Here is a 19,913-nt window from a genome sequence, read left to right as displayed (position 1 = left end):
ACCCCCCACCTTCACTTTCACGGCCATCCTCTCCCACCCTCTCCCTACCTTCCACAGCCATCCTTTCCCCACACTACCCCTACCTTCCACGGCCATTCGCTCCCGGAGCTCTTGCTGCAGTCGGCTCTGCCGGTCTTCGAGTTCTAACTCTCGGGCACTGACATTGCAGGGAGGGGAGAAAGAGAGTCACAGTGATTTGGGGGCCAAGCCTCCTTAGGCCCCCAAGTTATAGAGGAAGACAGGCCCCCTCAGCCAGGTGCCCCAAGCCAAGGCCACTCACAAGATCATCAGCTCCGACTCGTAGCGCACCATAGCGTTCTTCTCCTGAACCAGCTTGAACCACTCCTGCATCAGCTTGGGGTCATCCTTCTTGCCCATCCCTGCTGAAAGAGGGGCTACATCAGCCTATGGTAAGGATCTGCTGTCCACCCCGGCCAGTAGGAGCCATCACACAGGGGCAAATGTGCAAAGAGAACTGAGCAGGATGCCACCGGAACACTTCCAAGCCAGGTCCAAAGTTTGCCTACAGCAGCGGGGGAAGGGCTGAGAAGGACAGGCCTCTGGCATCACACTTGCCCCAGGGTCTAATTGAAGCCACTTGACCCATTTGTCATTCCCAGGCCCTGCCCTCACCCCTCAGGAGCCCTGGCCAGTGGGGATTGTTCACCCCACACCCAGACCCCTTGACCTCCTGCCCAGTGGTCTTCTATTGGTTGGTCTTAAGATGCCTCTGCTCCCCCTTCCTTTTTTTTTTTCTCCCATTGATTTAATATTTCTTGAGTACTTGCTATGGACTAGGTCTCCTTGGAGGAAGTCAGCCAAATGAATGAGACAAAAGTGAGTTTATAAATTACACCTTGCCCTCCTTTTGAAGTTACATTGGTTTAACTTGATTCTTTCCTGGGCTTCGAGCTCCTCTCTGGGGCCTCTAATATCATTGCCTCCTCATTTCTTATATACTGGCCAAGAAGGAAGATACCTTTTCTTAACTTGTGGGCTATCAGGTTTCATGACAGATTTTTTCCCAATGAATCCTACATGAGATAGGCAATACCCCCTGGGGTGTCTTTCAGATTTCTCACCAGGCTAGAGACTAAAATAAGGTTCCCTGCTCTGATCCAATCCCAACAATGGTTTCTAGAGCTGGTGCTGGCCACCATCTCCAAAACTCTAGCACCAATCCACGACTCTCATTTACATATCCTGCAGCAGCTGCCAGGCTCCACTGCGCTCAACTGCAGCTGGAGGATGGAAGGAAGAACCTTCCAGTGAAGTAGACCACCCATAGAGGAGACAAACTCTTCCTTGGAGCCCCAAGCAGCTCACACCTACAGCATGGTCCTACTTAAAGGCAAAAGATGGCCCACTTCAGTGGTTCTCTAATATATTTGGGATCTCAAACCCTTCTGAGTCTGATAAAAGTTCAGGACACTCTCCCTAGAAAAATGCCTATGTGTACATACCATGCAATTTTATATAGAATTTCAGGGTGTCCATGGGGGCTTAGGACTAGAAAATCTTCTAAAATTCCTTCCATTTTAAAAGCACCTATTTGGACATTCTATCCCAATGAGGGCCAAACCCAGAAGTGCATGGGATGTGTGCATGGACAGGAAGACTTGAGGAGCAAGTTCTGCGGCACTTGCTGTCTGCTTTTTCTTCCCACACAACTTCCTTACACACTATTCAAGGACAAATCCTCGGCAGGGCTTGCTCTAAACACATGACGCTTTAACCAGTTAGCCTCCGTGCCGGGGCAGCCCTCTGGAGAGGCCTGCCGGGATGGACTGACTTCACACAGCAGAGGTCGGTGTACGCCTCGCCCTGGCCACATGCAGCCTTGCCTCTGGGTACGCCCCTGCTGTCATGCCCTGCGCTGAAGGATGACAGCCCCCTTCTGGCCTGTAGGGCCTGCAACTGTGGAGTGTGCACCTGTGTGACAAGAACAGAGCCCTCTTTACCCGTCCCAATAGCTGTGGCTCTCGGGCTTTTAAGCCAGCCTGCAGCCCAGTTCCACGCATTCCTTCCTCGTCTCTGCACAGTGTGCCCACATGGCCATGGAAGATGGAGCCCTCTGGCATGCAAGCTGCCCCCCACAGTGAGCTGCCAATGTACCCGAAAGTCTCCCTCTCCTCCCCACGAATGAAGACACAAAACCCTATTGGAGACACTCGAACACCACTCATGAGCTATGGTGGAGACAATTCACAGCCGATGAGCAGGGGATGGGGCGGGGGAGGTCACATGTGAGAGGCATGGAGAGCAGGGCAAGACGTTAGCAAGGGTTAGTAACAACCACACACCCCTTCCCTCATGCCTTTCAATGACAGTTTCATCACCACAACAGACTTCAAGTCAGACAAACTGAAAAAAAAAACCACACTCAGCAAGACACACCAGGGAGTCTGCTCTCAGTGGCTACCCTGTGAAAGAACACGGGGGATCAGGTGGACGGGTCTTTGCAGGGACAGTATTCCTCGACTCTGCTGCCACAAATCGCTGCCACATGGGTGGGAGGGTCCTCACCCATGCCCCTGACCCCTCTGTCTGGTGGACTGGATACAGCAGGGCCCCAACCATGAACAGTGGGGCAGTAACATACGAAGTTCTGTTGCAGCCTCAGGAGGCCTGTACCCGGATGCCCTCTGGCTTCACTCTGTGCCCATCCTCCCACTCAGTCAAAGGGATACTGTACCTTGTAAGAAACTGCCGCATACTCATGGGAGTTTGTAACAGGGCTCTCAGGGAAAGAGAACAAGAGTTGGGGTCTGGGTCCCTGGTTGATTCATGTTGCTACAACCCCTGCAGAGCAGTGGGGATGGGGGTGGGAGGGTTACGTTACCTTCATGGACACAGCAGGGGCAGAAGGAGAGAGGTCTACGCCGTGGAGTCCCGCCACTGGGCTCAACTTCAAAAAGGACCAAACAAGGAAGAGGAGGAGGAGACGGAGAAAGACAAAACAGGAAGAGGGAGAGAAGGAAAAGGAATTTGGAAGTAGAGAGGGACAGGGAGAAGGTGAAATAAAAAACAAGCAGAGGACAAAAAGCATAAAAAGTGAGAAAGGAACAACAGGAGGAAAAGAAAAAAAAATACAAGAAATGGAGAAGCAGAAACAGGGGAAACAAAGTCTACAAATGAATTAAGTCCTTTTTTTTCAGTGGGAGTGGGGCTTTAAAAGAGGGTTGGAAGATTCCCCCAGAGAATATAAACATATTCTCTTCACCATTGAGGCAGTTCCTGGGCTGGGGGGTGGGTAGGAGAGGCTGTGGTATCTGAATTCCCCCCATGGGGGCTTGGGTGTAGGGCTCCCTCCTCAAATATGCCCAAAGCCCCAGGACATGGGCTCGAGGTAAAACCAACACTGGGGAAGCTGAAGGGGCAAGGAGGGGGCTGCTCCCACCTGGCTGCCAGGCCCTCAAGAATTTGGAGTCCGTGGAGGCAACCCCTGATCTTGCGGTTAGCCTCAAGGAGCCTGACAACTGCAATGCTGGAAATCCTTTGCCAGGACCCATGGGGGAAACATATCCACCCAGAGACTTCTACCAGTGCGTGTGGCTATTCCTGTAGGGCCCAGGGAGGGCGAATCGCCCCCTCCTCCTCTGGCCTTTCCATCTCTGTGGAGGGACCCAGTGCTATAGCTGGGGGAGGTATCACACTTTGGACTGAGAGACCAAAAGGGAGAGAGCTGACAGGACATGCCAAAAACTCACAGTAATGATGCTGGGGGCAACCAAGAGAAGACAGCATGGAGAGAGACATTTCTAAGATCTTGGGGAGACCCAATGGCAATTCAAAGAAGAGGGAGAAGAGTTTAGCAAGGGACCATCACAGAACCACAGGAGCACACACAGGAGACAACAGAGCCCAGGGGAGCAGCAGGGCCTCAGGGGCTGCAGGCAGCTACAAGGTTGGACCAGGACTAAGATATAACCTTGATCTAGTCAATGGAAGGGCCTAAAAACCAGGCCACTGGTGGAGCTGCCCTGCTTTGCAGGCTTCAGGCCTCCCCTTAAACTCTTCAGTGTCGGGCACAGTGCTTTGTGCAGGGCAGATCTGATATTGGATGAAATGCTAGAGATAGAGTGTGTGTATATGTGCGCGCGCGTGTGTGTGTGTGTGTGTGTGTGTGTGAGAGAGAGAGAGAGAGAGAGAGAGAGAAGAAAGAGATGCTGATTATTGACTATATCAATGCCTTAAATAGACATGACTGTCACCTGCCAATGTGCTGGGAGAAGGGCAAAGGGTTCTTTTCCTAAAAGTCATGCTGTGCCTGACAGCTGGTCTTCCACATTCAGTCTGTTCTGTTTCAAAGTACAGTGTCTGTGCTGATTCTAAGAGCTCCTGGACCAATCTCCTTCATCCAGGTGCCACTTCTAGGGTCTGAGAATGCATGTAAACAGGCCATGACCCAGGCTAGAATAGTGTCACATCTGTTAGCGAGGGACAGCGGGCACAACACACAACCAATGCACACCCTAAATAAAGACATATGCACCCGCATAGATTGAAAAAAAAAAACACACAAAAACCTGTTTCTTTTTCTGCACAGTACAAAATATAGTTTTTAGCTCCTTTTTTGTAGACCACATCCCTATATACCATTTCTGATGCAAAGGACAATATGAGGCATAGTGCATTCAAACAGAAACTAGGAATGAAATTAGAAAAAGGGGACATCAGGTAAAGAAAATGTTTTTTAAAAATAAAAGGCATTGTCACCACAGGCAGTAGGGAGACTGAAAGGGTCTAAGGTGGCTGAGCAGATGACTTTTTTTTTCCAGGCTTCCCACTAGGCTCCAATATCTCCCTAAGGGATGCCTACTGCTTTTATAGTCAGGAAAACACATATAAACACAATTTTAAAAAGAGGAGATTAAGCAGAAAAACCAGTCAAACAAGGGGAGTTCCAGCCCCAGCTAGAATCTGAAATGAGCAAGGGAAGCACAGAGATACTGCTGATAACTTCCTTGCCTTTTATGGAGATGTGAGAAGTAGACGATTCGGTCCACTGGTCTGGTTCTCAGGACTAAGATGTCACCAAGCCTATGGCAAGGTAACAGGTTTCCGTCTCCTTCTAACAGTCGCCACTTTCATCTCTGTTGTCTTCACTGCTGAGCTTCCCCAGAATTTGGTCCTGGTGGGAGGTTTTTTACTAGCAAGTCTGAACTCTCCTTGCAGACTACCCTTCCTTCTCTCAACATTCTGCAAGCTTACTTGGCTCACCTTTACCCTGGCAATAAACTAAATCTTTTCCTCTGGAAATGGGACCACTTTCAGTGCTCCCTTAGCCCCCCTCATCGTGACCTCTATGGCAGTGATGCGAATCACTGAGTTTTAAAAAGGAGCAGAACATCATCATATAATAAGCCACTGTCCATCATTCTCCAGTGTGTTGCACGAAATAAACAAGGACAGAGCTTTAGAGTCTCAAAATGCCCTCACATATTATTTCATTTGATCCTTGCAAAGGCCCTGAGTGGCCAGCTGAGTGGGTATTCTTACCCCCATTAACAGTTTGAGAGGTTTGAGGCTCAAAGAAGTCAGATGTTGCGGTGGCCTTGTCTTTCTTCTCTGAGCTGTGAGTTGGCCTCTCCAAGGCCAGCAAGATACATGGTGAACCTACCAAGTGGTAATTACTCACGGGAGCTGGAGGAAAACCTTAAGATGGTTCAGAGTGAGGGAGGCACACCTCCCACTCCCTCCTTACTAATCTCTCGCAGAGGCCCAGACAAGACAAGAGGAGCTTGTCCAGGGATAATGTGAAGCCAGGACCTGCACCCAGGCCTCACCTCCTCTGGTGGTGGTGCTCTTAGTGCTACCATATTGCCCTTGAACTGCTTGGACACCTCCCTTCAGGGCCTGCCCTCTTAGGGCCAGAGCTGGCCCAGATCCCCACATGCGGCAGGATGGTTGTTAGGGTGAGAGGAGTGCCAGCAATCCTACTGCAACACCCCCCTTCTCTATATTTGTTCCTTCTGTATTTCCATCTTCCCTCCATTCCCTTTCAAGGGATACTGCATCCCAAGACATGGTATCCTCCCCTCCCATTCAAATCAGCTCACTGCATGAAATGTCAGGAGAGCTGAGGGAAAAAAAAACACCCACAAGATAATGAGCATGGGTATTCATCTAGAATGTAGATAAGCCCTACTTTAGTCCTTTTAGAATTCAAATCCTAGAAGCCCTGAGCCTGAAAGGTACAGAAGGGCAGTGTCTTTCTCTTGAGGAGAGGTGAAGATGTGATGACAAAGCATGGACGGTTCAGACCAGGGCTGGTCTCCACTCAGAGTCTGGCGAACATCAGGGACAACAGGGGCTGTGGTGAAGTTGGTTTGAGATTCTGTACTTCCAAATCAATCACTGAATTCTGCTGGTTGCATCTAACCCACAGGCTTCTACATATGTCTACAGGTGCTGACATAAAAACCATTCTATGTATCTCATGAGGATCATGAGCTTATTTTAAAAAGGACTACTTGAGAGGCTAATCACTTATACAAGAAGCACTTCCTGAGCACCTCCTGCATATCAGGGGCTGTGCTACCACTCAGGAGCCCCACATTCCGTAAGGGCCTATGTGGGAGAGAATTTCTGGTTAGAAGCAAAAGATGAGGGCAGCTGCTATGGAAAAACAAGTGGGCAGGCCAGTCTCAAGGATTCCTGAACAAAAAGAAAGAAGACAACCAAGGAGTTGGTCTGGAGGTGACGAGCAACCCTGGGGATCGGCCTTCCCTCAGAACCCACATTTACATTATACTGGCTCCCAGCTCCCCTTGGATGCACCAAGGAGCCATCCCCAGAGGCTGAATGTGGGAGGAAGCTCCACAGCCAGTGCCTGGGGCCCAGGGGGAGGGGCCTGCTGGCAGACATCAGATCCCGAAGTTCCAGCCTGGAATGCCACATTTCCCCATGTTTCTCAGACATCACAGAACACTATCCTTTTCTAAGCTGGAAATTGCCCCTCATCCCTTCCCTTTTATATACACAGCAGCTTGTTTATGTTATGCACAAAAATCTTCCGTAAAATAGCCTAGGGTTAGACCACTTCCTTTTCAGCTGTACATTAGGAAATCCCAGTATGCAGAAAGGTTTTTTTTTGGTTTGATTTTCATCACATCAAGGTGTCAAAGGGTACAGAGACAGGCTCGCATCCTGTGCCCCATTTCAAGGCTCCACATTTCTCTGGCAAAACCAGCCCTCACATCCTGCCCAGGGTGGGTTCTCACTTCTCATTCCTGAACCTGGCAGTGACACCACTACATTCATCGATCATTGGCCCAGTATATATATATATATTTTTTTTTTACCAGTCAATGCTAAAGTTCCTTACCAGCTTGTTTGCTCACCTTTCCCTAAGAAAGAAGCACTCCAGGGGCATTTCACATCACAACCATGCTCAGTCTACCAGTTCAGACTTGCAGAGAACAGTATGCCCAGGGTTGGGAGAAGTTCTTAGTGGTAAAGGTATCAGGAATGGGGCTTCATTTTATTTTATTTTCTGTGCTGTCTAGGCTATGTAGTCTGAAGCCAGCACAGAATGATCAAATGTTCTATGGACTAAGATTGTACCTGACTATTCTAATTCCCTAATCCGAGAAGTCTATTTTTATACCAGTGCTGTAACCCCTGGCACTGCCAGGCTGAACGGCCCACCCCCCCAAACCCGGACAGGGTGGCAAGTACTGTGGTGGCCCTAATGCAGACTCAAGGCAGCCTGTTTGCAACACTGCAGAGTAGTGAGCAGGCATGACAGGGAAGAAGGTTTGTAGTTTGGAAGGCTCAGTCTACATGCATGAGACGGGGCTGAGGAGATCCCTATGCAATAAAAGCTCAATGCAGAATGCATCTCTAGACTGGGGGGAGATGTATGCAAGAATTGAGACCCAAAACATATACAAACACCGAGGAAGGTTAGTGGAATCTCAAGGATTTCCAAGTTCCTAAGCAAAAACAGCACAAGGCTATTGCTTAGACTGTGCAGACAAGTCCGAATCTGATTATATCATCTGAAGGGAAGCACACAGAAGAGGGAGCTGCAGACACCATCATTCCAGATAGGGAGAGTAGGAGGCCTGGGGTGTGGGCCTCTCTGTGCCTCCCACCCTGACTCATCAGCAACAATGAAATGAAAGATCCCTTTCCAATCTTTTATGAGACATTCCTAAGCCAATGATATGCTTTTTTGCGGTGCATTCAACCCACTGAACCACCTGTGCACTCTGCCATCCATTCATGTGCTTTCAGTTTCACTTTCTTTCTTTTTTTTTTATTACATGGGCAGATACTGGGAATCGAACCCGGGTCTCTGGCATGGCAAGCGAGAATTCAACCTGCTGAGCCACTGTGGCCCACCCTTAATTTCACTTTTGAGAAACAGAAATCAAAAGGTAAGGACATTCGAAACTAGAAATTAGGTGCATGTTTTAAAAAAAAATCTAAAATTATTCTTAAGAGATGTAAATTTTCATATTTGCAAAGTCCCCTTTGGGGAATGGTGAGAACGGGGGAAAATTCAACTTCCCCAAGTTGAATTCTTGATATTCTCACAAGCAGTGGAGACAACCAAAGCAATAGGCTGAGCCCCCAATCTTGGGGTTTGTTTATATGAAACTTAACCCCACAAAGGATTGGTCAAGCCTACTTAAAATTAGGCCTAAGAGTCACACCCAAGAGAACCTCTTTTGTTGCTCAGATGTGGTCTCTCCAGCCAACACAACAACTAACTGCCCTCCCCCTGTCTACATGGGACATGACTCCCAGGGGTGTGGACCTTCCTGGCAATGTGGGACAGAAATCCTGGAATGACTGAGACTCAGCATCAAGGGACTGAGAAAACCTTCTCGACCATAACAGGCAAGAGCAAAATGAGACAAAATAAAGTGTCAATGGCTGAGAGATTCCAAACAGAGTCGAGAGGTTATCCTGGAGGTTATTCTTACGCATTAAATAGATATCACCTTGTTAGTCAAGATGTAATGGAGAGGCTGGAGGGAACTGCCTGAAAATGTAGAGCTGTGTTCCAGTAGCCATGTTTCTTGAAGATGATTGTATAATGATATAGCTTTCACAATGTGTGTGATTGTGAAAACCTTGTGTCTGATGCTCCTTTTATCTACCTTGTCAATAGACGAGTAGAACATATGGAATAAAAATAAATAATAGGGGGAACAAACATTCAAATAAATTTAGATTGAAATGCTAGTGATCAATGAAAGGGAGGGGTAAGGGGTACGGTATGTATAATTTTTTTTTCTGTTATCGTTTTATTTTTCTGTTGTCTTTTTATTTCTTTTTCTGAATTGATGCAAATGTTCTAAGAAATGATCATTATGATGAATACGCAACTATGTGATGATATTGTGAATTACTGATTATATATGTAGAATGGAATGATAAGAATGTTTACGTTTGTTGTTATATTTTTAAAAAAATAAAAAAACATGAATTAAAAAAAAAAAGAGATGTAACTTTTCTCTAAAGGTTTCTATTTGCTCTTGGGGGACTGGGATGAGATAAGCCTGTTTAATGTCCCAGAGGAAGGAAGAGCAGCAAAAGGGAGTGTGATTACTTGCCCAAAAGTCATTCTGGATTCTCCTTAATGGTTATATCTGATATCACAAGGTACAGCTACACAGCAAGGGAAATCTATAGTCTGTGACTCAAAGAGACTTTTAACACAGATCTGGAGGCTTTAAATAGTTAGTTGAGGCAATATGGTTCACCATGCAGAGTACCAGACAGATTTCGGGAGTTTGGCCTCCTCAGGGCAGGATACGGACTTCCTGATACTCCAAGTACCGCCAGGAGCTTCATCTCTGCCAGATGAGAAATAAGACTAGTCCTGCTGTCCAGCAATGGGGCTTCAGTCTTTTGGGGTGTCGAGAGTAGAGAGGCAAACAGGCTCCACATTTCAGGTTCCAAATTTCAAAAAAGTACTTTTTTTTCAAATATTATATATTATGAAGTACCCCAACAATGAAATATGTGTAGAAACTGAAAAAGGACATAATTCTGGCATCCAAGACTGCCTCTTGGGGCTCAGTGAAACAGGACCCGAGTCCCTAGCTCTTTACCTGGGGTATTTTATGTACTTCCCTTTGGAATGGAATGTTTCTTTCATGCTTCATTAGTAGGACACTGGAAGCCTATATGTGGAGAGCAGAACCCACAAAAGAAGTCCACATTTTACATAAAAATCTTAATGGGCTGACAAAAGGGTAAGTGATAAGATGAGCTAATGAGAACTAAGTGGCAGGGGCTATGGGTGCTTGATAGTGGGGCATTTTTATACTTTGGAAGACACAATGAGTTTCTTTTTTCTACTTATTTCAGTTTTCCCTAGAATTTTTCAGAATTCTAAATCTAAAAACTCACACCTGGAATCAAAGAATCTAGAAATGAAAACAGCCAACTATGTTTTATCACTCATAAATGAATGCTGAGATGGGCAATGGGCATAACAACAGTAAGGAAAAAACCCCACTAGACACATATGAAGCAATCCATGTTGTAATAGTATCTTGAGTTAGGAGGGAAGGGTGAACATGCTTTTTTAAGTAACTGGGTTTTGACAGAGTATGACTTTAGAAAACTCTTTCACGTGTCAATATTCATATAAAATTGATATAAACATCCCCAGGGAGTGTTAGAGGAGGAGGGAACGAGTCAAGGATATCAGAGATGGGTAGGATTTGTTAATTGGGATGCAAGCATCAGCCCTTTTACAGCACCAATGGCCTGAACATGTATGCCCGTGAGCACAACAAGGTTTGGGGCATGGAAGGAGTCTCTTCAGGGGTGGGAATCCCTGGGAGCACAGGGCCTGGGAACACAGTGAGCTGAAACCAGCAATAGTCAAACCTAACCAACAAGGCCAAAAGCCCCAGCTCTTTATTGGTGCAGGTAGTCTAAGGATATGGTACTGATCAGAGTAGGAATCACAGAATTATGGCTTTGTTTTACTTTTTAATGAATGGGTCAAGAAATGACTCTTTTAAAAGGATGAGGTTAGAGTCAAAAACGAGAGGGAGGTATCTTTGCCAGCACTTCTTTTTAAGACCACTTCTAGGCATGGAGCCTCCAAGAGAAGATGAAAATGTCAAACGGCCAGACCAAGGACGAAGGAGTACCAAGGAGATGCCATAGTCCCAGGTTAACCTTGGCACTGGCTGTTTTGGTCCTTCTCTTTACAAAACGGCTGCTTTCCAGGAGAAAAGCTGCCCACAGTCAAGACACAGAACTCAGAGATTGCTCATTTCTTTAAGTTAACAAAAATGCTGAGTTTTGTTCGTCAAAAATATTCAATCCCTTTCAGCTAGTAGTACTCTAGCTTTAGAGGACATCAGAATCACCTAGAAGGTTTGTTAAAACACAGATAACTGGGCTTCACCTCCAGAGTTTCTGATTCAGCAGGTTTTGAGTGGGGCCCTAAAACATGCATTCCTAACAAGTAACCCAGGTGCTGCTGTTGTTGCTCCTGGTCCAGCAGCCACATCTGCGAACCAGTGCCTTGGTCTCTGCCTCTCTTCATTGAAGAGAACTGCAAAGTCAGTCCCAGGACAGAGCGAGGACTGAGGGACATCCTTGGAGGCATCTGTCAGCATAGACCCAAGTTCAGTGAACCAGGACAGAGTTCATAGCGATGAAGCCTTGCCCATGCCCTTGGATACCATAGAAGTCTGAGGATACCCTACTGAAAACGGCTAAGGCCAAATTCTTCACATGCCTGGTTCCTGCGTGTGTTGTGCAGGCAGCTTCCTAAGACCTGACACCACAAGCTAGGAGGGAAGAGAATCAGGGAAGAAGTCATGTTGGAGAGAGAGAGAGAACTGCTACCATCAAACAACCAAACAATATTATGGGATTAGGCTGCGTGGTTGATGAGTTGGGGTTGGTGAAGTTTTGTTATGAAAAATTAAAATAACCCTGGGCAGCAAAAGCTACCACAAATCTCCCCCTAGATTCTCTGGACAGTGGGGAGGATCCTGCACGCTGCTCCATTTTGAGCTGGAAAAGGGCCAGTGCTTTTGCCAGTTGGTTATCAGGTTGATTTCTTCTTGTTGTCTGTGAGCAGGGATTGGGGACAGCGGGTGAGGACAGGGTGTCAGCGGGGTTAGTGTTAGCAACAGATGCTGCTATACATACCACCCAGATGCAAGTCGATGATGTCACTGTAATAAGACTCTCCCCAATAGTCTACAACAAGGAATTGGTGAAGAGAGAGTTACTAGAGCAAATTACCCTCCTGTGCCCCCACACCCAAAGCAATCAATGATGTGATGCATTACACACAGCAAGAGGGTGAAGAGAACAGCTAGAGCGCATGCAACTTCCTGTAACCCGTGCATCATACACACTACATATGTGCCTCAAAATGGCAGGGGAATTAACTAAAAACTGCTGGAGATGGAGTCAACAGACAATAATGATGGAATTCCTGCTTATACCTCTTATCAGGATGGAGGCGTTGGCCTTGAATGGGACCCCAACCCACTGGAATTCAGGGCAGATCAGGGGCTCCCCAATTCCTCAGTTTCTGAATTCCTTAGTTAGGCTGAGGGGCTGGAGGCAAGATATAAGCCTCCTGCAAAAACTCTGCTCAGACACTAATCCTCAGAATCAAACGTGGAGAGAGTCCTCCTGAGAATTCACACAAACCACTGCAACAGTGAATATGTCAAACTCCTTGCAGAATTGTGTTTGCTGGGTGGGCTTGAGATGAGGAGATCCTGTTTCATTCAAGGTCTGAGCCTTCAATGTCAGCCAGCCTTCTCTTTAAGCAGGGAATTAGCTGTAACTAAACACATACAGTTCTTTCCCCACCATTTGCCCCCAGGCTGCCCACTGCCCAGGATGGTGAGCTCTTCACAAAGGGTGGGCACTGCTCAGGTCTTTGGAAACTCAGCTCTTGAGCAGGCGTCCTCACTCCCCAGAATCACACACAATCATAGAGCACAACAAAATTAAGCTGCCTTTTTTCTGCCAAGCCTCACAATATGAATGCTGATCCTGGCAGTCTTTTTTGCTCCACATTGAGGGTTTTCCCTTCAAGATAGTCATGATAGAAAATAGAATGCAATCCTGGAATGGCTTCCGGGTATCCTATGACTGGAGATAATGCTAGATTCTCCATCTCCATCTCACCCTTGGCCCAAAGGCTCTGTACCCCATCCTGGCGGTATGGATGTACACCCACTGTAAACAAGCTGAGAGCAGTGAGAAGGCAGGTGCATGCCAGATTTCATCTTTGGAAAGGCAGCTTGGCTAACAAAGTCCGACTCCTTCAGAGAGCAACGTAAGCTTGAGACCAATGAGGGAGGCCAAGTGCGGTTCCAGGGAAGGGGCTGGAAGACCCAGGGTTATCTGCAGAAATAAAGGGGTCACATCGGCCAGGGCTTGGCCAAACTCAGCAAGGCTGACAAGAAGGATGGAATGTAGAAGCAGGAAAGAGGCCCAGGCAGCCTCAGCGATGGTCAAGCAGGAACAGGGCCAGTGGGAATTGAGATGGAGGCCAGCCTTGGAAACAAAATGCTCACAGCAGGAAAAGGAGAATAACAGGTTTAGAAATACATTCTTATGGTGGAAACCACTGTGTCCTGAACATTCCTAAAGGTGTCATGGGGAAATCTGCCAAGAGAGCTGTCAAGCTTGTCTCTGAGTAGAGACCTTTTGGTGCAGCCTTGCCTAAAGGAAGGAGTTTAGGCTAGATCATGATTTTCAAACTGTGTTCTGTGGAACCCTAGGGTTCTTCAACAGGCATTCCAGGGGCTTCCCAAATACACAATTCATAAGGATATTTAACTCATTTGGGAAACGTTTAAGTGCGAATGTGTTATGTGCTGGCTTTTCACCCACTGAAGACCCACAGCACATTAATCTGTGCTGCCAGGTAAACTTGCTTTTTTGAGGCACTCAGGTCTAAGTTTCTTCTGCCCTCTCTGAAAAAGGAGCTCCCTGCAACATGGCAAGAAAGAAATGTTATTTCTTTAAATTCTGGTCAGCAGGTATAGTGCTCGTGTAAGCCTGCAGAGAATACCCTTGGCTAGCCACTGCTAGGTGAGATGTAGGCTCAGAGTAGGCTCCTGGCACATACAAAGACTTGACTGTAATGTGTGGGGAACACATTATGTCAAATATCTGAACTTAACTGACTCCTGTGTTTATTTCATGTCTGTGAGCTTCTCGTCTGGGATTTGTCTCTTGTAAGGAATATGAACTGCTATTTGATTTGTTCGTGATTCAACTGTGAAAAATTTTCCTAAGTCCCTGCCTTTATGCTTCTAGCATCTAGATCATTTGAACCACAGACATCCTGACATTTCTAAATGAGCTGTTAAAAAAAAAATTATAGCAACCACCTGTGTGAGTCAGGATATTCTCAATTTTGTACCCCAAGAATATACTGGGTGCTGAGGCTTATTAACATCTGCAGCTTTCAAGCATAACCTGTATTTTCAAATTTGTGTATCTTAACATTTTAGAATAATTCTTACTGATTTTAAACTTGAATTTATAATTTGGTTTGTAGAAAGGGTTCTGCAGCTAAAAAACAAGCTTAAAAACCATGGACTCAGATGAACTCCTGGTTGTACACATATTTACAAAAATGCATTTAACTATAAAAAAGTATTTGCAAAGTCCCCTTCTGGGAATGGTGAGAATGGGGGAAAATTCAACTTCCCCAAATTGAATTCCTGGTATTCTCACAAGCAGTGTGGACAACCAAAGCTACAGGCTGAGCCCCCAGTCTTGGGGTTTGTTCATATGAAACTTAATCCCACAAAGGATAGGTCAAGCCTACTTAAAATTAGGCCTAAGAGTCACCCCCAAGAGAACCTCTTTTGTTGTTCAGATGTGGTCTCTCCCTCCAGCCAACACAACAAGCAAACTCACCACCCTCCCCCTGTCTACATGGAACATGACTCCCAGGGGTGTGGACCTTTCTGGCAATGTGGGACAGAAATCCTAGAATGAGCTGAGACTCAGCATCAAGAGATTGAGAAAAACCCTAGAATGAGCTGAGACTCAGCATCGAGGAATTGAGAAAACCTTCTCGACCAAAAGGGGGAGAGTGAAATGAGACAAAATAAAGTGTCAATGGCTGAGAGATTCCAAACAGAGTCGAGAGGTTATCCTGGAGGTAATTCTTACGCATTAAGTAGATATCACCTTGTTATTCAAGATGTAATGGAGAGGCTGGAGGGAACTGCCTGAAAATGTAGAGCTGTGTTCTAGTAGCCATGTTTCTTGAGGATGATTGAATAATGATACAGCTGTCACAATGTGACTGTGTGATTGTGAAAACCATGTGTCTGTTGCTCCTTTTATCTACCTTGTCAACAGATGAGTAGAACATATGGAACAAAAATAAGTAATAGGGGAACAAATGTTAAAATAAATCTAGATTGAAATGCTAGTGATCAATGAAAGGGAGGGGTAAGGGGTATGTACGTATAATTTTTTTTCTGTTTTCATTTTATTTCTTTTTCTGAATAGATGCAAATGTTCCAAGAAATGATCATGATGATGAATATGCAACTATATGATGATACTTTGAATTATTGATTATATATGTAGAACAGAATGATCAAAATAGGAATGTTTGCATTTGTTTGGTGTTTTTTGGTATTCAAAAAAATAAAATTAAAAAAAAAAAAAAGAAGAACAACTAAGGCAGATCAGAGCAAAGGGCTGAACGGCTCCAGGAAAGGTGTCACCAAGAAAAAGGCAACTGCCAGACCACTTGATGAGTTTGACTATCCTGAGAGGGAGAATCGATCAGAGAGTTTGGGGATAAATTAGTAATAAGTACTAGAAAACCAAGAGGGGGAAAAAAAACCCTAGACATTTAAAAGTGTTTAATTCATTTTTGAATAAATACTAGGTTTGAATGGTTCAAAAATAAAAATGTTATCAAAAGTTCCAAAAAAATGTATTTAACTAAACCCACCACTAGTAAGAAGGATTTTGGCAAGATTCAGTGCCAGTGTTCTGTTTTCTTGATCCCTTGGCAGCCAGCAGCTTGAATTACACAGCTCGTTATAGAAGGGCTCCTTGAAATCCATCTCAGGCTCAAACTACATGGCAGTCAATGGTTGGGAGGATGCTTTAAATTTAGGAAACCATTAAAAGGTGGTAAGCCACCTGGAAACCAGCACCTCATGAGCAAGGCAGGGAGAATGCTGTACTTCCTTGAGGGTATAATCTGTGAAATGTAGAAGCAACTGTGAAGTTTCTCTGTGTGCTAAAAGATCTGTCAGTTCCATCTTGGCAGAAGAAAATTGTGGGGAATGTAAGAAGGAATGGCGGGCCCAGGCTCTCTCCTAATGTCTTAAGCCAGAAAAGAAAAACAACAAAAGCAGAGCCCTGGGATTTGTCACAGTCAGCACAGGGCATCTCTGCTGAGTCAGGACCAATGGCCTTCAAATGGACAGGCCTAACTGAGGAGATCAAGCCAGAGCTTGCAGGGCAGGGGGTGATATGAGGTGAGGAGGTCTCCAGGAGGGAGGTGGACACCATGGGTCCATGGAAACCTGGGATCCTTCTAAGTACACCTGAATCTCCACTATTCAACACATGGGGTCAGTCCTCCTTTGTAGCTATGCGTCCCAGGCTTCTTGGAGGCTCAGTGGTTCAAGTCTTTGCATTTCTCTTGGTGGTCTGGGCTTCAAGCAGTGAGTCCAGTGTTAGATGAGGCACAAATCTGAGAACAGTCACATCCTCAGCTTTCTCCCCCAGGTCATTTTGTCACCTGAAGGTCATCACTAGTTGACTGCTAAGCTGCAATTTCTATGCCTTGAAGGTCTGACTCCCTACTCCTAGTCTCATGAACTTCAGGTCTGCAGAACCAGATGAATTTAACTTGGTAGCAGGCATGAGTCATGGAGCCAGGCTATTAGTCAACTTCCTAGTAAGCTCAGGTGGCAGCAGCAGCTGGGCCTACTACTGGCTGCTCTTTCTGGTTCTTAATTTCACAGTCTGTCTGCCAGGAGATGTACCACCCCCACCACACCAGAAGCAGGAAAAAGGGGTCACCACCTTTCTTGATTCTTAGCCTCTTGGAATATTGCAACTGTAGGCCTTGTGCTCTCAATAAGGAGGTGGAAGTTTCCCATCCAGAGACTGGCTTGAGACTCATGAAAGGTTGAGAAAACAGCAGTCACTACATGCCAGAGGCCAGGGCTACAGCAGGGGCATCCGGGGTTTTCAAGGTCCTGAGCCAGGAGGGTTTCCTGGGTCCTCAAGAATGACTCAGGTATATCTTTGCTTTCTCTGCACACACCCCTCGTGTGGTGCCCAAGCCCATGAGGTTCCTCTGGAGGGTGTGACTGTACCACGATCTAGAGCTCCTCCCATAAGCATGGTTTTTGGACAGTGAGGAGCCCTCACAGCTCCTCAGGGAATGCTGAGCCTTTCCGCTCTGCCCTGGGGTGACTGTCCTTTAGGAAACACAGGGCCAGGGGTCACAAAGTACAATGGGTTGGCACTGAGATGGGCCATATGCTCCATCCCCAGATTACTGGGCAAGCTGTGGGAGCATCCTCACATACCAGGCAGGTGAGGTAGAACAGGAAGGACACAAGAAATAGGGGTGGGATGGGGCCCTGCTTGGTACAGTTCTGTGATGGCTCCTTGTGGTACAATCTCCCTTGTTCTCAGTATGTTCTCCTAGAGAAGATGGTGGTGGGGTGGGGGTCAGAGGAGAAAGAGAGGAGGGAGCCAGAACTTGCCACCCATAGATGAAACAGATGGCGGTTTTGCTCCACAGGTAAAGGTGAACCCTAAGCGAGGGCTCACAAGCATGTCTGAGCTCAGGGCAATCCTAAAGAGGCACTTTCCTTTCCCTTGACTTAACAGGAAGCCCCAGATCTCAGTGAGGAAGGGATACAGAAAATCCTGCTGAAAAATGAACTTAGGGCCGGAGGAGGCAATTCTACAACCAGCCTGCTAGGGGACATTGCCTTCAGGAACAAATCTCCTCATAGACAAACCAAGACAGTACCTGCTTCACCCCGGAGCGCCTTTTCCACAGCCACTCCTCGCTCCTCCAGCTGTCTCTGCTTCTCCTCCACCTGCTCCAGCTGCCGTTGGATAATCTGCCATGAAACACAATGGGATCAGCACCCAATTCCTCTCTTACCTCCTAGTTTTCAGGGAGTCCTACAGTTTGTGCACAAATACCAAGATGGAGAAAAATGTGTTAGGTAACTAAATTGGAAAAGGCTCCAGTTATGGCATGATGCTCAGAGTCTGGGGTGAAGATCAACTGCTTGTACCCTAGCCTGGTTAGCTGCACAGACATCATGGACCCCACTGAATGACAGGGCAGGTGGTTGGTTATACACTGAGGAGTGGCTGGCCCCTCTCCACTGCAGCCACGAGAAAGGAAGTGGTGGTAACTCCTGCAGGAGAATTTGTGCAATGTAGCCCAAGGCCTCTCTGACAGTAAGACTGCTAAAGGACCAGAAGAGGTTGGATTCTTGGGCTGCAGGAATCCCATCTCTACAAATTTTTTTAAAAATCTGGAATGGCCTATACTCTAGGAGGTCTGAAGACAGAGGCTCTGATCTCTTCCCATGAAATTCCAGGCCCATTACAGGCTGTCATGGGAGGACACACAACTTTAGATATTAGTTCTTACAAGTGAACAAGGTGACTTCACAATGATTATTCTAGACTACGGAATTGAGGACATTCAAAAATTGGCCTTTTCCATTTTGTAACAGCTGCACAGAAATGGGGCCTGTGTAGTTGCATTGAGCCAAACAAAGGCTTATGGCCTGAGAATTTGGGGCTGTCCTCTCAGGTGCAAGTGATTTCCAACAGGGGGCCCATTCAACTCTGCTCCACTCCCTTACCCTTCTTCATGGTGGTGAGGACAAGCTGGGCAGAGGGAAAGATGCTGCTGTGAGTTTTTCAGGACTCCCTAGTGCGCTCCCACCCTTTGGGTGTTTTACCTGGGCTCGGTGCAGCCGCTTGAGCTCCTCCTGCTTAGCCTGTCTCCTTGCTGCCTTCTGCACACGCCGGGTCAACTTAGCATTCAGCTCCTCCTCTGTGTAAGTTCTTGGCTGGGGAGAACACAGATATTTCCTCAGCCTGTGCACATAGCCCCGAGTGGCTGGGAGTGTGGCTGGCAGGGGAATTGAGGACTCCTAACATGACACACAAACAAGCTGCCCTCGTGGAGCTGGGGCAGGACAGGGGGAGGCAAAGGCAGCTGACGGGCAGGAGTTGGGACAGGCTCCCCACCTGCAGCTCAGCTGGACCCCTTCCCCTGGTCCCTGCTGGGGCCCTTGATGCCAGAAGATGCGTCTAAAGGCCATAAGAAGACCAGTGCCCCTCCACGACAAGGATGGCAGGCAGGGTAGAGAGTGGCCGTTAGTAAGTTAAGGTGACAAAGACACTCCCCTTTCTCTTGGAGATCACCTGCTTCTCATATAAGGACATCTGCTCTTTTAAAAGATGGGTAGGGGTAATTAGAGCACAACTCTTACCAATAAGGTAAGATGTTTTCCCAAGCCTCCTATTCCTAGAAAGCTTGCAAGAAAGGAAAAATGAAAAATTGGGATCCTTTATTGTCTTCTTGTTTGGTATTAAAAGCCATTTCTTCAGTTAAATGATATTGAATTGGTGAGGCTTTTTTAAGAAGTAGGGAAAACAGGGGTGCTTCCTTTTCAAGTCTGGGTAAACCCCAAACCATCTACTATGGAAATGGGCTCAGGTGGATTCTGGGCCTGCACACAAAGGAGGATGTGGCAGGCTAGGGCCATTTTGGCCAAGCCAGGGCCATCATAGGGATAGAGACCGACCCATGGCAAATGAGCTGATGGGACACTGAAGGCTGTGGCCAACATAGGGCTCTAAATGCTTCAGGGTCTGCCGGACGCTCTGAAATGACTCTGGGCCGCCAGAGA

The 19,913-nt window shown here is 46.8% G+C and overlaps 1 protein-coding gene across 4 annotated transcripts in view; it reads right to left on the bottom strand.

Moving 5' to 3' along the window:
- Positions 1–19,913, bottom strand: part of MICAL3 (microtubule associated monooxygenase, calponin and LIM domain containing 3) — a 191,721-nt gene that overhangs the window by 3,309 nt on the left and 168,499 nt on the right. For 3 of the 4 annotated variants that reach the window (XM_077169549.1, XM_077169550.1, XM_077169548.1), the window contains 5 exons: positions 18,957–19,067; positions 18,002–18,095; positions 2,843–2,908; positions 281–380; positions 84–157 (listed from right to left, as the gene is read on the bottom strand). In XM_077169549.1, coding sequence (XP_077025664.1) covers positions 84–157; positions 281–380; positions 2,843–2,908; positions 18,002–18,095; positions 18,957–19,067 — 445 coding nt within the window. The remainder of the gene's footprint in view (positions 1–83; positions 158–280; positions 381–2,842; positions 2,909–18,001; positions 18,096–18,956; positions 19,068–19,913) is intronic. The other variant, XM_077169551.1, reaches the window with a different exon arrangement.

This window comes from Tamandua tetradactyla, chromosome 7 (genome assembly GCF_023851605.1).
Source record: "Tamandua tetradactyla isolate mTamTet1 chromosome 7, mTamTet1.pri, whole genome shotgun sequence".
Lineage (NCBI taxonomy): Eukaryota > Metazoa > Chordata > Mammalia > Pilosa > Myrmecophagidae > Tamandua > Tamandua tetradactyla.
The sequence above is the reverse complement of the archived record's forward strand: the minus strand, read 5'-3'. Positions and strand labels throughout refer to the sequence as shown.